The sequence below is a fragment of the Podarcis filfolensis genome, assembly GCF_964270895.1.
Source record: "Podarcis filfolensis genome assembly, chromosome: 3".
Taxonomy (NCBI): Eukaryota; Metazoa; Chordata; class Lepidosauria; order Squamata; family Lacertidae; genus Podarcis; species Podarcis filfolensis.
In genome coordinates this window covers 40914045-40928397 of record NC_139606.1, presented here as the reverse complement: position 1 = coordinate 40928397, position 14353 = coordinate 40914045, and the positions used below count along the sequence as shown (strand labels likewise).

Genomic DNA, 14353 nt, shown 5'->3' with positions numbered 1-14353 from the left:
ATGTAAACTGATTAACCAGTTAAAAGGCAGGTTTTTAAGTGACCTAAAAATCTTTATATTAATTAAAGCCATCTACTACTGGTTAAGCAGCACATTTGTTCATCATGTGTCAATATTATTCATTAAATCTAACAGCGGGAGATAAGTTGTTAGGATCGCAGTGACTCAGACATTAATATTTACCATACGTCTTTGACTTACACTAGTCTATATTTTATGGTACCGGGAAAGAAAACAAGTTTTTGTTCAACAGTTCAGCATGTGTCAGTATAAATTATATTTCAGCACACACGTTTTGGTTCAGTTACGTAAATATTTTTGCCTCTTCTGTCTCTTAATGTCTTCTATTACAATGCCTTAATGAAATTTGCCTTACTGCACATGATGATTATATGTTTACCCAGTAGAGCATTGTGGCATCAAGTTTCAATTTACGCCCAAATACGTGTGAATAGAACCACAGTCTAGATGTGCAGCAATCTGAGCAGATCCAACAGCCCCCCAAGCCATGCGAGTTTATGTGCATCTCCCCTCCCCATCCCAAGTAGAGCATTCATCATCCTGTGCTGATTTTGAGGTGCTTTAATCCTTCCCCCTTTTTACTTAAAACCAACTGTCTCCCTGACCTTTTCACAAACAGAAGTCCAAAATCAGAAACCCAGATCGCCATATTACAACTACTACTACCACATGGGGCCCCTCCAGGGCTGGAGACCAAAGGGGACAAAAACGCTTCAGACCACAGGAGCGAACTCCTAAGGGCTGAGGTCCCTTTGCCAACTCCCCAAAAAATAAAATATCTGACCCCCCCCCCCAACAAGTTGATGGGCATTGCCATTCAAATAGTATAGATCATGTGATCGATTACGTGGGACGGGGCTTACCTGCCCTCCCCCAAAACATTTTATTCAAGTTTGCAACCCTGATGCTGATTTTGAGGTGCTTGATTGGTTGGAAGGAGGAAGGATTCGTCTCCCTGGCCTTATTTTTGTAGGAAGGAAAGAAGCCCCGTTTATCAGAAACCCAGGCACCACGTCAGGAGGTCCTGCAGGGCTGGGTGCCAGAGGGGCCGCTAGAGCTCGGGGTGAGCCAAAGCAAGCGCCTTCTTCTCGGCCAGCCAGAGGTGAAACAGAGAGCTGTCCCTCCGCGGGGAGCGACGCAGAAGCGTCCATAGGGCAACCCGAAATGCTCTCCATTCAATGGAACTGCTCCACCTCTGGGGCGATGAGACGGTTTTCTCGGGGATTCCCCTCCCTCCTTCCGTTCACCTGCAGGGCGGCGGTTCTGGTGCGTCTGGTTCGGCGCTGAGGGGACGCAGCGTCCCCCTTGGGACCAGCCGCCAGTCGCCCGCGGGGCTTTCCCCAAGGAAGTCCCCTCAGGAGCGCAGCGCAAGGCGGCTCCCGCCTGCCTTCATTCGCCCTCCCTTTCCCCTTCTCCCCCACTCACCGTCACGGAGCCCGAGAGGGAAGCGACGAACACTCGGAGCACCATCTTCTCTCCCTGCCTACATTCGCCTCTTGCCCGGGCGAAGGCGCACCGCCAGCCAACCCCTCTCTCTTGCCCCGGCGGCTTAGCGAGTGAAAGGTGAGGCGGGCGCAATTGCCCAGCCCGGGCTTCAGCCGCAGCCGCGCGCGCGCCCACACACAGCCCTGCTGAAGCGCACCCCGAGCGCGCCCAGATAAGCAGGTTGTGGCTTCTGCTAGCAGCGGGATTCGGGAGATAAAAGCGAGCGAGCGAGCGGCAGGGAGGGGTTAAGGTGTGCGCGGGGATCTCTGGGAAATGGAGTCCTGTGACTGCCTGGAAACGCCCTTTCCCCACCCCACCCCAGTCGTGAAATGTTATGAGGTAGCTGTGTTGAGTCATTGCGTCATCGCTTCATTACTCAAAAGATTAGCAATTAAAACCAAGACAAGCCAGCGAGCAAAGGCTGGAGAGAGGTCTAACCCTATTTCATGTAAGAATCATCACATTGTTACCTTTTGCCTCGTTTTTAATTGACCCCTTTGACAGATTGTTTCCCAATCCTTTACACAGATGCAATTTATATATGCCTTCCAAACACCGTCTTGTTACCTGCCACTGCAGTCTCCAAGCTGTGTGAGATTCAGGGGTCAATGCACTTGCACAGGGCTTGTGCTACCTTTGGAGATGAGGCACGGCAGAGACTGCGGTGTCTTTATGGTATGTGGTTTATTTACCCATATATACAACCTGAGCCTATGATGGAGGGGCTTCCAGTGTTACACTCCAAGAAGGTAATGTTTCTCCCATTTCTGCAGCCTCCAATTCAAACTGCCAACCCACATTGTGCTCTGACTCCCCCTCTGCAGCCTGCTGCCTTTAACAGACTGCAACTTTTCTTCTCTACCTAACATCTGGTAAACTGCAATCCTGAACGCAACTTTTGCTAACACACAGCTAGAAGGCCACCTCTCTGCTGTACAGAGTCTCTGCTAATGGGTAATGGTACATATCCCTGCCTTTGTTTGCTTAACGACTCAGCCATCACCTGCCTTTGCATGTCCTATATCCAGAATATTGCAGTCAGCAGTCTGGGCAGAAATCGGCAAAATGTCTGGGAAAATCTGGACAGCGGTAGTATCGTGTTTGCTGATTTTCCATTGGCCACTGCATTCCTCCCTCTGCTCTGTCCCCTTTTTGCCCCTCCCCCAAGCTCACTGTTTGAAATATGGCAACCCTATATATGTCTTCCAAGCAACATATTTAATGAATAATCTTTTATTCATTAAATATATGTATTTATGCAAAATTTGTGGGGAAAATACCTATATAGCTCGCCCATGTGGGGTATCTAATACAAGAATTGGCTGGATTCCTAGAATCAAAGCACAGAGCTAAACACACACTCCTGCAAGAGAGAGCCCCCAGCAGAGTTTTAAAATCATAGAATCATGCAGCAGAATGAAGTGTGATGAATATAGGTTGTTAGACCTTTTAATATTATGTTTAGTCTGTTAGCAGAGCTTCTCCATTTCTACCCCTCTTAGTACTGAACAGACTACATACCTTTGTAAGTTTTAAAATGTTATACTTACAAAGTTCCAAGGGTCAGGGTTCATGCATTTATCCAGGCAGCAGCAAGTCAACAGAGGCAGAAATCCTGAGATACAAAATACAGTGCAATAGCTCTAAGCACATGCTCTGAGCCTGTAGCAAGCAAGCTCAGGCTCATCCTACCTCAGTGAGGTCACATGGTGAAAGAGAACAAGCAAAGAAGGAAAGTTAACTTCCTTCTAGGTGAGGGGCGTGACCAAGTTGAGTCTAGGAATACAATTCTGTGGTCTTAACCCCTTCATACTTTAACTAGCCCTACACTTGCTAGCTATGTTTGACAGCAATTTCCCACAAAATTAACCTCTGGCTTTGCCAATAAAAAGCCTGCCTGGTTTCTCTTTACTTCTGCTGCCTGTCTAACCAGGAACAGCTGTGTTTTTGTTTTTAAGGAGTAGAACGGATCTGGGTTACAAGCCAGATTTTATGTTTTCAAAAATGGGGCACAGCCGTTACTTCTTGATCCGAGAAGAATCAGTTGATTTGAGAATCAGTGGAGACTATTTGTTTTTCCTATGTAGCCCATAAACAATCCAGAACAGTGGTCCTCAAAATTCGCCCCCCCCCAGACCACTTGAAAACTGTTGAGGGTCTTGGTGGACCACTCAATTACTTTTCAGCCTCTTGTAACGATTGTAATGTGCTGTTCTAGGTGTGGGTTGATTTTTAATTGTATTTTTACAGACCTCCCATGAACTACCAGAATGTCTGTGGACCATGGTTTGGGAACCCCTGATTTAGACCTATTGCAGACATGTCCAACCGGCTGATCACCGGTTGATCCTGGTAGATTGCGGTCGATCATGGGATCCTTCTCGATCACTGTATTTTTAAAAAAGAGGAGTGACTGTCTCCACCCCCTGCCCCTCTTGCTCTGTCCCTCTGTTGCGTCAGGTTTCATGGTGAGCAATTTATTTTTTTATACCTTAAAAAAGGCTCAGCAACTCTTTGCAATCCTTCCGGAAAAAAGCTCAACAACTCTGGGAGTAGATCTCAGTCTCTTGGGAGTTGGATGTGCCTGATCCATTGCATATTTTTTTGGCCCCAAAGCGTACTTTTTGAGAAACTGGTTTCATTCTGATAATAAAAGCTCATTGCAGATTGATTCTGCCTTATTCCTCAGTGTGTCTATTTGGAAACAGAGGAAAACAAATATAGGCAGTCCTGGCAATGTCGGGAATGTATTCACCCCTGCCCAATGATGTTGTGGGTGGATGTTTACCAAGATCACAATCACACTTCCTTCTTTGTTCACTTGGGGCGTATTCAGGAAAAAATCAGCATGGAGAACCTAGTCCAGGAGAGGGGTTTTAAATGCATATCAAGTAACCACCACTCTTTCTCTCCAGTGTGGTGTAGTGATTAAGAGCGGTAGACCTGTAATCTGGTGAACCGGGTTCGCTTCTCTGCTCCTCCACATGCAGCTGCTGGGTGACCTTGGGCTAGTCACACTTCTTTGAAGTCTCTCAGCCCCACTCACCTCACAGAGTGTTTGTTGTGGGGGAGGAAGGGAAAGGAGAATGTTAGCCGCTTTGAGACTCCTTCGGGTAGTGATAAAGCGGGATATCAAATCCAAACTCCTCTTCTCTCTCTCTCTCTTCTGGATAACAGGATCTAGAATCAATCTAGACTGAAGCCAGCATGTTAAGGAAGAGCATGAACAATTTCAAACTGGAGGGGGGCAGTGTATTAGTGCACATGCAACTTTAGGGGTGATCTGCTATCCTGGAACTAAGCCTACAGGCTACAACCTCCAGCCTAATTCGTATACTTTTTGTTTTGTTTTCCCTCCCCTCTTCTCCTTTTTGTAACATATTGCCTGATTAACGAGTTCTAGAGAACTCAGAAAGCTTGCCACCGTTTTGTGAAATTTTAGTTGGCCCCAATAAAGATATTGTCCAGACCTAGAGTTTGGAGGAGCTTGTCCTTTTTTCTTTTTTAGCAGTACACTTCAGCCCTGTTCGGTTGTTACTGTTATGTAGGGCCAGGAGAAGTTAAACCTGTGCCCAATGAGGGCTTTAAGTTGTGCCAGGAGCCTCCATAAGCACAAGAGGCTTCCCAACTGAGATGAGCATGAAGGGGAGGAAGCTATCTTTAGAAACAGATTACACAATAAAAGGGGGGAAAGAATCAGTCTAGCACCCCCAAAATAAATACCAAACTGCCTAAATAAATCCTACAACTGATTCATCACCAGTGGAAGGGTCTGCAGAGCAGAAAAGTTCACCTCTGTCAAACGCTGAAGGGCATCTGTGGAGCCTTCTGTCACCTGCAGTATTCATAACAATCAATAGACATACGTTGGGTGAAACAGATATCCTATGGATTGCCACTGTTAAAGGCCGTCAACAAATACCATCTGGAAGGAGCCTAGAAGGCCACATGCAGGCTGCAAGGAGGGCTAGAGAACAAAGGGAAGCCTACATGTTTGGGTCAGAAATGTAACTCACCAACCATTCATTCATTCTGCAGTCCACTGCAAGCTAAGTAGAAGTTCAGACACAGGACAGAACTGCATGATGCCATTCCTAATATACAAAGTAATACAGAAAGACTCGTAAGGAACCAGTGTAATTAGAATTAGATAACACAATTTAAAAGAGAGGGAATTATATAAACGTGCTATTTAAAGCATCTTTTTTTTGTTTCCTTTTGCCATCAGGAAGCAGTTGATTTTTCATAAGTTGTCTTCAAACCCAGTGCTTGCTCCAGTTTGACCCTGTTGCATTAAATGCAGTATAATTTCTGGACCTTCCTGATTTTCCAGACTACACTCATAACCTATCATATTCTACTAACTTTTCCTCTTACTCAACAAATCCTATCTTGGCTCCCTCAGTGTCTCAGCAAATTTGCTCTTTACTAACACTGAACAGTCCACATACTCCACCCCAGAGCTGCCAGATAATTCTACCCTGGCTCCTCGCAACAGACCAGGATTATCTCTCAAATATGATTCTTTGCTAGGAAAACTACACTTCTTGTGTAACACAAGTTTTGATGTCAGGGACCGCCGGGGCTCTTGACGAGCATGTGATGGAGACAGGGGGCCAGTCAGGCAACTGATGCACGAGAGGGGGATAGCAGTTTATGGGGTTTGTGCTGCCTGCAAGGGAAATGGAGAAAGTAAGGGTCAGAGCTGTCAGAGACAAAGGTGGGCATGCAGGACAAGTCAGAGGCAGGAGAAAAGACTGTTCAGGTGAGGAATGGGCCAGTCGAATCCCCGCCATCCTCCACCCCAATGTCTCCTAGAATCAGGAGGGGCTTGAAGAGGAAAGCGCAGCCATGGCTTCCATATAAGAGAAGCCTCAGGTTGGGTGCGTACATAGTTTGTTATGTACCATCAGATGAGGATACATAAGATGATGTATGTGGTCCCACTGTTGCTGCAACTGCTCTGCAGGGCACAGACCTGGTCTAGAGACTAGAAGCATGTGCACATATGCATTCGGGGCACCTTAGCAGCTACTGCTTTTGACAAGAAGGAATTACTACCAGTTGTGTGCCTTCCTTAGCTGGGGAAGCATGGCAGTTGTAGTTCAACAACATCTGGAGGGAACAACATTGGGTGCACATCCAGACTGTTGCCGTTTTGTGGGTAAGATTCAATCACACAATCAGGAAAAGTGGATTTGGTACTTTTAAACAACAAACCTGCTTCCTCCGCCCTCCAGAAACTGACAAATCAGGATGAGTGTTGTGTTTGGTTGCTTGGTCCTTTTTACACTGAACTGTTTCTGTTGTTGCAACCTGCCCTGGGATCCTATAGTGAAGGTAAGGTAAGACATCTATGAACAAAAACAGGTGGTCTGGAAGTGGCCTTAGTGTCGAATTCTCTGCAAAGGCATTGGGATTTAGACTGCAGTCTCATACACACTCACCTAGGAAGGAGTTAAGTGGAATTCAATGGGGCTTACTTCTGTGTAGATATGTATGTGAGGATCGCATTGTCTTAATGGTTGCAGCATGTTCATAATTTCAGATTTCTATGGAGTGGGGGACGGCATGTTTAGCTAGTTTGTTGTTACGCAGTATTAGGTAAAGAAACTTCACAGTAACACAGTTTCAAACAGTTAAAATACTAAAAACATTTAGTTACTTAGAAACATTCATCAAGCAGCAAAACAAAAACATGAAGCTGCAGCAATCAGTGGAGCAGCGAATAAAATCCAAGAACTACTTCAACAATGTTTAAAACAAGAAAACAAACTCTCTTTGCTTCAAAGAAATATCTACAGTAGTAATGTGGTGTTCTTCCACAGAAAGAATCTACAGAATTTTCCACTTCAGTAGCAGTCATCAAGGAGCAATCAGTAGCAGTAATCAAGTTAGAAGGCTCAAAATGTGTCAAATCTAGCTGCTACAAGAGCTGGGGTGGGAGAGTGTGTATACGTGTAACAACAAATCAGTAAATACCCGTGCAAATAAAAAGTAATACAGTGGTACCTCGGGTTACATACACTTCAGATTACACACTCTGCTAACCCAGAAATAGTGCTTCAGGTTAAGAACAGTTTCAGGTTAGGAACAGTTTGCTTCAGGTTAAGAACAGTTTCAGGTTGAGTACAGACCTCCGGAACGAATTAAGTACTTAACCCGAGGTACCACTGTATTGGGAATGCATAAATTGAAGGTGAAGACACTTTTAACACATCTGGAGAGCTGGAGAGCTGGAAAGAAATGTGTAATAAGAAAATTTGCTGCAGAATTTAAATATAATACTATATATTTGATGACACCCAAAAGGTAACAACCGCTTTTTCAAATAAGAGAACTCAAGGACCGTTCATAGGAACTGCCCTGGACCCTGCAATCACCATCTGAGGCCCTTCTTCATCTGCCCCCTCCACAAGAGGTCCAGAGGGCAGCCACACGAGAATGGGCCTTTTCTGCAATGGCTCCCCACTTGTGAAGCCTTGCCTGGTGCCTTCATTACATATCTTTAGGCACCAGGTGAAAAATGTTTCTCTTTAACCAGAGCTTCGCCTGATTAAAATTTTAATGGCTTTTTAAATGTGTTTGGGGGGGAGTTATTGGCCTGCTTGTTTGTTTTATTATGTATTTTGTGTTCTCATTTTTGCATTTTTATGTTGTAAATCGCTCTGTAATGAAGGGAAGCATACAAATTTATTAAATCATAATAAAAGAATACATAATACTTATTCAACTTAGTTGAATAATACATAATACTTAGACCAACTCCCTCCTCTTGCGGGGGCCCAATTAGTGCCATTGCCTTCCGTTAAGAGTTTGGGTGTAATCCTTGATGCCTCCCTTTCCATGGAGGCGCAAGTTACAGCAACAGCCAAGGCGACATTTTTCCACCTTCGCCGCATCAAGCAGTTGGTCCCTTACCTTTCCCGCCCCGACCTGGCCACAGTGATCCATGTGACGGTCATCTCCAGGCTTGACTACTGTAATTCACTCTACGCGGGGCTGCCCTTGAAGCTGTCCCAGAAACTTCAGCAGGTACAGAATGCTGCAGCGAGGCTCCTCATGGGGCCTCTGCCATGGGAGCATATTCACCCAGTGCTTTTCAAGCTGCACTGGCTCCCGGTGGAGTACGGGGTCAGATTTAAGGTGCTGCTTTTGACCTTTAAAGCCCTTCACGGCCTAGGACCCTCGTACCTACGGGACCGCCTCTCCTGGTATGCCCCACGGAGAGCCTCAAGGTCCATAAATAACAACACCCTAGTGGTCCCAGGCCCTAAGGAAGTTAGATTGGCCTCAACCAGAGCCAGGGCCTTTTCAACTCTGGCTCCGGCCTGGGGAAACGCTCTGCCTCATGAGACAAGGGCCCTGCAGGATCTGATTTCTTTCTGCAGGGCCTGTAAGACAGAGTTGTTCCGCCTGGCCTTTGGCTTGGAGCCAATTTGATTCCCTCCCTCCCTCTCTTTCTTTTTTCTTTTCCTTCTCCTCCTGCGATGAGGCTACATTTTAATATTTTAATGTTCCATTATTTTAATGTTGTATTTTATTTTTGTTTTTAAGTTGTAATCATTCATCTTGTTTTTATTATTGCTTGTAAGCCGCTCTGAGCCCGGCCTTGGCTGGGGAGGGCGGGGTATAAATAAAAAATTATTATTAGTATTATTATTATTATTATTCAAATGTAAAATTAGCTCACAAAATTAGTGAATTAAATATATTTTCTTAAGATTATGGTTCTTAATATAGTCAATCACCTAAAAGAGGAAGATTTTTTAAAAACACATTGTGAAATGGGCTTCTATCGCTAATATGGATTTTACTGCCATACACAACCACATTAGGTTTTCCTGCAGTTGAATTTGCAGCCAAATAATCATTGCCTGAGTCAGTGTTAAGGCTCCACTTAGAGGATTCATAGACAACTGCAGTGGTGTTCACAATGATTCTGTTGTTCCTTTAAACTGAGGAGGATACGTCTGTGAGTCCCCTCATTGCTACAAACTTAGGTGCAGAATTATATCCTTAATGGTCACTAGACTTGAGGAGAAAGGAAATGGTGGTTCAGAAAGTATATAGCGCAAGTCAGAAAGAGATAGGAAAGGACCTCTGTACCCCTTTTGTGGTGTAGTGTTTAAAGTGTCAGACTACTACTGGGGACACCTGGGTTGAAATTCCCATTCAGCCATGAAGCTCAGTATCTGGGCTAATTACTATCACCCTCAGCTACATCACAGGGTTGTTGTGAGGACAAAAATGTGGTAGAACAGATAAATTTAACAGAAAACCTTGGAGAAGTAGGTTCAGCAGCCATGTGCAGACATTTTATCTGTGTAATGATTGATCTGAGGGCAGGGTAAGAGGAGGAGGAGGTCAGGATCAAGCCTACTAACCCTATCCCATACTACGTTCAAAGTCTCATTGTCATAAGGGTCCAAAATGTCAACACATCGATATATGTAGGCTCTGTATGTGTGATTGATAACTTCCACTTTTTTTCAGGATACAAGTTGTACAATAAAAGCTAAATCAAATCATATAAAACCTCTGGGGTGACAAAATCTTGAGTGCAAGGGATGGAATCAAATGATGTGATCCCAACCCATCTTTCTTGCGTGTTGGTCAGACTAATCATGATCATGTTGATCTACATAGGTCTATTCTCTAATTGGTAAGTTTTATTTTTACATATCAAAGTCAACACAATTAATACACAGTTTAAAGCCCTACTAAAAAAAATATTAATCAATGACTCATTTTCCATAGTGTGGAATTCAACGAACTTTTACTCAGATTAGCCACGCTGAAATTAGTGGACCTAGCTTAGGCATGTTCACTAATTTTGATGGATTTACTTTGAATAAGTTATTGAATTCCATCCATTATGTATACTGCGTGCTACTGGTTTTTGTTCTCTAGTTGTCCAACATCTTAAATGCACTAAATAAAAGAAAACTTGAAGAGAGATCAAAATCAAAACCAGGACATGAAACAAAATTATGATAATTAATGCAAAATTATGAAAGTGATATGTGCGTGTATCAGAGAGAGAGAGAGAGAGAGATAGGCGCTTTCCCTTGCAAGGCTTAAAATTTCACAGATTATGAAAGCCTTATTTCTTGAATGTAAATTACGATTCACTGTAGGCGATGCAAATTCTGATGCCTTGATATGCTGTGGGAACACTGTTCAGCTCACAGGAGCCTCATCCATGTTTGCCTGCCAAAAAGTACAAAAGGGATATCAGTAGTGACAGGAGCAGTTCTGCTGCTGTTGCTGTCAGGAGGATATATTGGAAAATCCTGTGAGGAAGCTGCAAATAGCTCAGCGCTATGAAAGCCGACAGCAGCTGAACATCTTATGCAGCAGGAAATAAAAGTAATAAAAAAATGCCCTTGTTTATAAAACTATGCAATTGCATCTGAGCGGATGAATCAAAAACAGTGGGGAATGTCACCAGCAAAAAGGTGATCTGAGACTGGACATCACCAGGGCAGCCAGGTCACTCTGGTGACTAGCTGTGGGACCCCTCCTAAAACGCGGCATTTCCCAGGCAGTGTCCATCCTCAAAGTGAGCCCTACTGATGAGACTGGTGAGACGTTTTTTCCTACACCATTCCCTTAAATAAAAAAGACAGAGGCCTGAATATGTTATCTACCACAGGGGTTCGGAAACCTTAACCTCTCTATCTGGCCCTTGCTACTCTCTCCAGGCCACACATCTTCTCCAGCTACATCCTTTCACCCCAGGCCCCACCTTTCAATTAATTTTACGTATTATACCCCTGGCCCCACTCACCTTTTGGCTTGTGGTCCCTTGAAGGTTACTCAGAAGGGAATGTGGCCCTCAGGTTGTAAAGGTTCCCAACCCTTGATCTACTGGACTAGCAGTTAAATATTTATTGATGCCACCATGCTTTGCTTGTGAACTTCTTATGGTTGGCCACTGCCAGAGACAGAAGGCTGAAGCAGATCCACCATTTTTGATGATCGGGATTGCATGAGGCAACCACCCCGCCAACATAAGGCCACCATCTTAAGTGTCTTGAGTTTCAAGCCCTGAACACTCTTAACAGCTCAGGAGCTGCAAGCCCTTTCATCCATTCAGTTTTGGCATCTGAAAATAGGAAAATGGATGTCTTGGTTCTACAGGCTGTAGACAATCAGGGATAACCAACATGGTGCCCTATCTCCATATATTGTTGGACTACAACTCCCATCATCCCTGACCATTGGCCAAGCTGATGCACCACATTAGTAATTAAGTGAGATACCTTTTCACATTCTGGATCTCTTCCACTCTCCAGTTTGAGAAACCTTAAGTTTGGAGCTACTCTTCCAAGCTCCAGGGCCTTTGGCTACCTGTTTTCCAGTTCCAATCCTCATCTCCTGCTACTACGTCTTGTCTTACAGCTTTATTCCACCTTTACCCTGGGCTGTCTATTACCCCTAATACTCTTGGAATGTCCATCCCACACCTTACTGCCCATCTAGATTTCATGCTACAGTTCTTTCTCTGGTACAATACTCAGCCACACTTGGGCTTTTAGCCCAGTTAATTGACTAGGAGTGCCACCCTAGGCTGCAGATTTTCTTGGGCATCAATGTATAAAAATTTGTTCTTTCTACAGTGGTACCTTGGGCTAAGTACTTAATTCATTCCGGAGGTCCGTTCTTAACCTGAAACTGTTCTTAACCTGAAGGACCACTTTAGCTAATGGGGCCTCCTGCTGCCGCCACGCCACCAGAGCACGATTTCTGTTCTCATCCTGAAGCAAAGTTCTTAACCCGAGGTACTAATTCTGGGTTAGCGGAGTCTGTAACCTGAAGCGTATGTAACCCGAGGTACCACTGTATTTTCATTGTCCGTTTCGTTACAATAATACACATTTTTTGGTAATGTTATGGAGCCTCTTAAACATGACATAGTTTAGGGCCTCAGCATGTTTTAATCTTGCCCTGTGGTCAGGGTCCATTGGCAGCACTCAATTCTGGTGGCAGCCCTGCATGTGAAATTCAGTGGGATTCTCTGAGGGAGAGTTAGCTTCTGATTTCACAAATATGGGGTGTGAAGGGCAGGGGTGATTGTTTCATTTTTGAAAGCTGGCAACATTTCAAAAAAGGAAGTTTAGTTTTTTTATCATTTGCTAAAAACAAATGATTGATTCAATCTTAGTCAAAGATCAATTAGATTTGCCTATGGCTGCCTTCACTTCCTGTAATCCAGCTAGGAATTGGCAGTATTATCAACAATGTAAATGTATTCCTAAATCTATATTTGCAAAGAGTTTTGTGACTAGGGTTACTGGTTCCTTTATATTTTCTGATCATTTAATTAAAATGTAAAACCTGCACTGCAATTTAAAATGGTTTGCTTCTACTTTCCATTCAACACTGTCTAAATCTAATATAATTTTTTGATACTAATAGTTTGTCTTCTGGTTTCTTGTTTAATCCTCCTATCTTCTGTATGCTTTTTTCTTAAGGCCATTCTACTAGTTTTAAATGGTTATGAGCCTCTTCAATATAACAAAATAAATATGGGCGCTTTTATACATGACATTAAAAAGCCATTCAGGCTTCTTCCCTGCCATTTGACTCATATGTAAATATTGTTAATATGGAATATGAAGCATAAGGTAGCATTTTAAAAATCAGTTACGTTATGATTATGGCAAATGTAGTTTTTACATTCATATAATATGCCTGTTTGGACTTATTCATTTAGTATATCCCCTTAGACGATATATGTTATTTATTTCACATATGTAGATTCCATCTGTCCTCCAGTGTGAGTGACAATACATTATCACATCTAGTGATAATACTTTGCTACCAGAGATTTTCTCTCAGCACTTAATACTGCTGTACCTAAGTGTAAAAACGTACAAGTGTAAAAACGTACAAAGCTTAGCTAGGAAAATTTGAATTTTTCAAGTTATGTACAAACACATGCCAGACACCAAGGACACAACTGGATATGTATTTCCAGGGGGTGTTTTGGAGATCAGAAGAAAATGAAATACAAAAGTGACAACAACTACTTCCTGAAAGGGAATAGCTACAATGACCAAGACAGTGTTGGTGGCAATTCAAACATTGTGGCATTGGCAACCTAGTTAACACACAAAGTGCAAACAAACACTCACGATCTCAATTCAAAACCACAAATGACTGGATTGAATTGCCCTGCAAGGCACTTTAGAAATAATACCAGATTTACAGCTCACTCCTAATCATGGCCACATCCACATCATATATTTAAAGCACTATGACCAGTGCTTTTTTTCTGGGGGGATGCTGGGACATGAATACCCCTAAACATTTTGTGAATCTTTGTCTTTTCGCTGTATTTATTTGAACTATCAAATTGTGATTTTCCCGAGTCAAAATGAGAGTACCCCTGAACATTTTTTTAGAGGAAAAAGTACTGACTATGGCACCAAAGTCATAGCTTTCCCCCCAGAAAAAGAACTTCTGGAAGCTGTAGTTTGCCAGAGGTGCAGAGAGTGGTTTATGAGACACCCCCTGTTCTCCTCAGAAGAACTACAGTTCCCAAAATTCCCTATGGAGAGGAATTGCTCCCATAATTCTCTGGGGGAAGCCATGGCTCCTTACAGCGGTACCACGGCGCTTTAAACATATAGCGTGAATGTGGCCCGTGTCTACTCAGAAGCAAGCCCTACTGAGTTCCACTTCCAAGTAAGTGGGGTCAGAACTGCGGCCTTATTACGGCACCGCAGGAACCAGCTGCTGGGATAGGACGCTCCCCGACCCCCGCTGCTCTTCTCCTTCCCGTCGGGTTCGGCGAGCTTCCGCCTCAAGTGGCCCAGCAGCCAATCAGCACCTTCAC

General features: G+C 43.8%; 1 protein-coding gene and 1 long non-coding RNA gene across 2 annotated transcripts in view; one reads left to right on the top strand and one right to left on the bottom strand.

Annotated features, from left to right (window-relative positions):
• Positions 1 to 1722, bottom strand: part of SH3BGRL2 (SH3 domain binding glutamate rich protein like 2) — a 28899-nt gene extending 27177 nt beyond the window's left edge. Inside the window, exon 1 of the mRNA XM_083608155.1 lies at positions 1447 to 1722. Coding sequence (XP_083464281.1) covers positions 1447 to 1491 — 45 coding nt within the window. The 5' untranslated portion in view covers positions 1492 to 1722. The remainder of the gene's footprint in view (positions 1 to 1446) is intronic.
• LOC310760153 overlaps positions 1 to 14353 on the top strand; it is a 146248-nt gene that overhangs the window by 51081 nt on the left and 80814 nt on the right. The window lies entirely within an intron of this gene.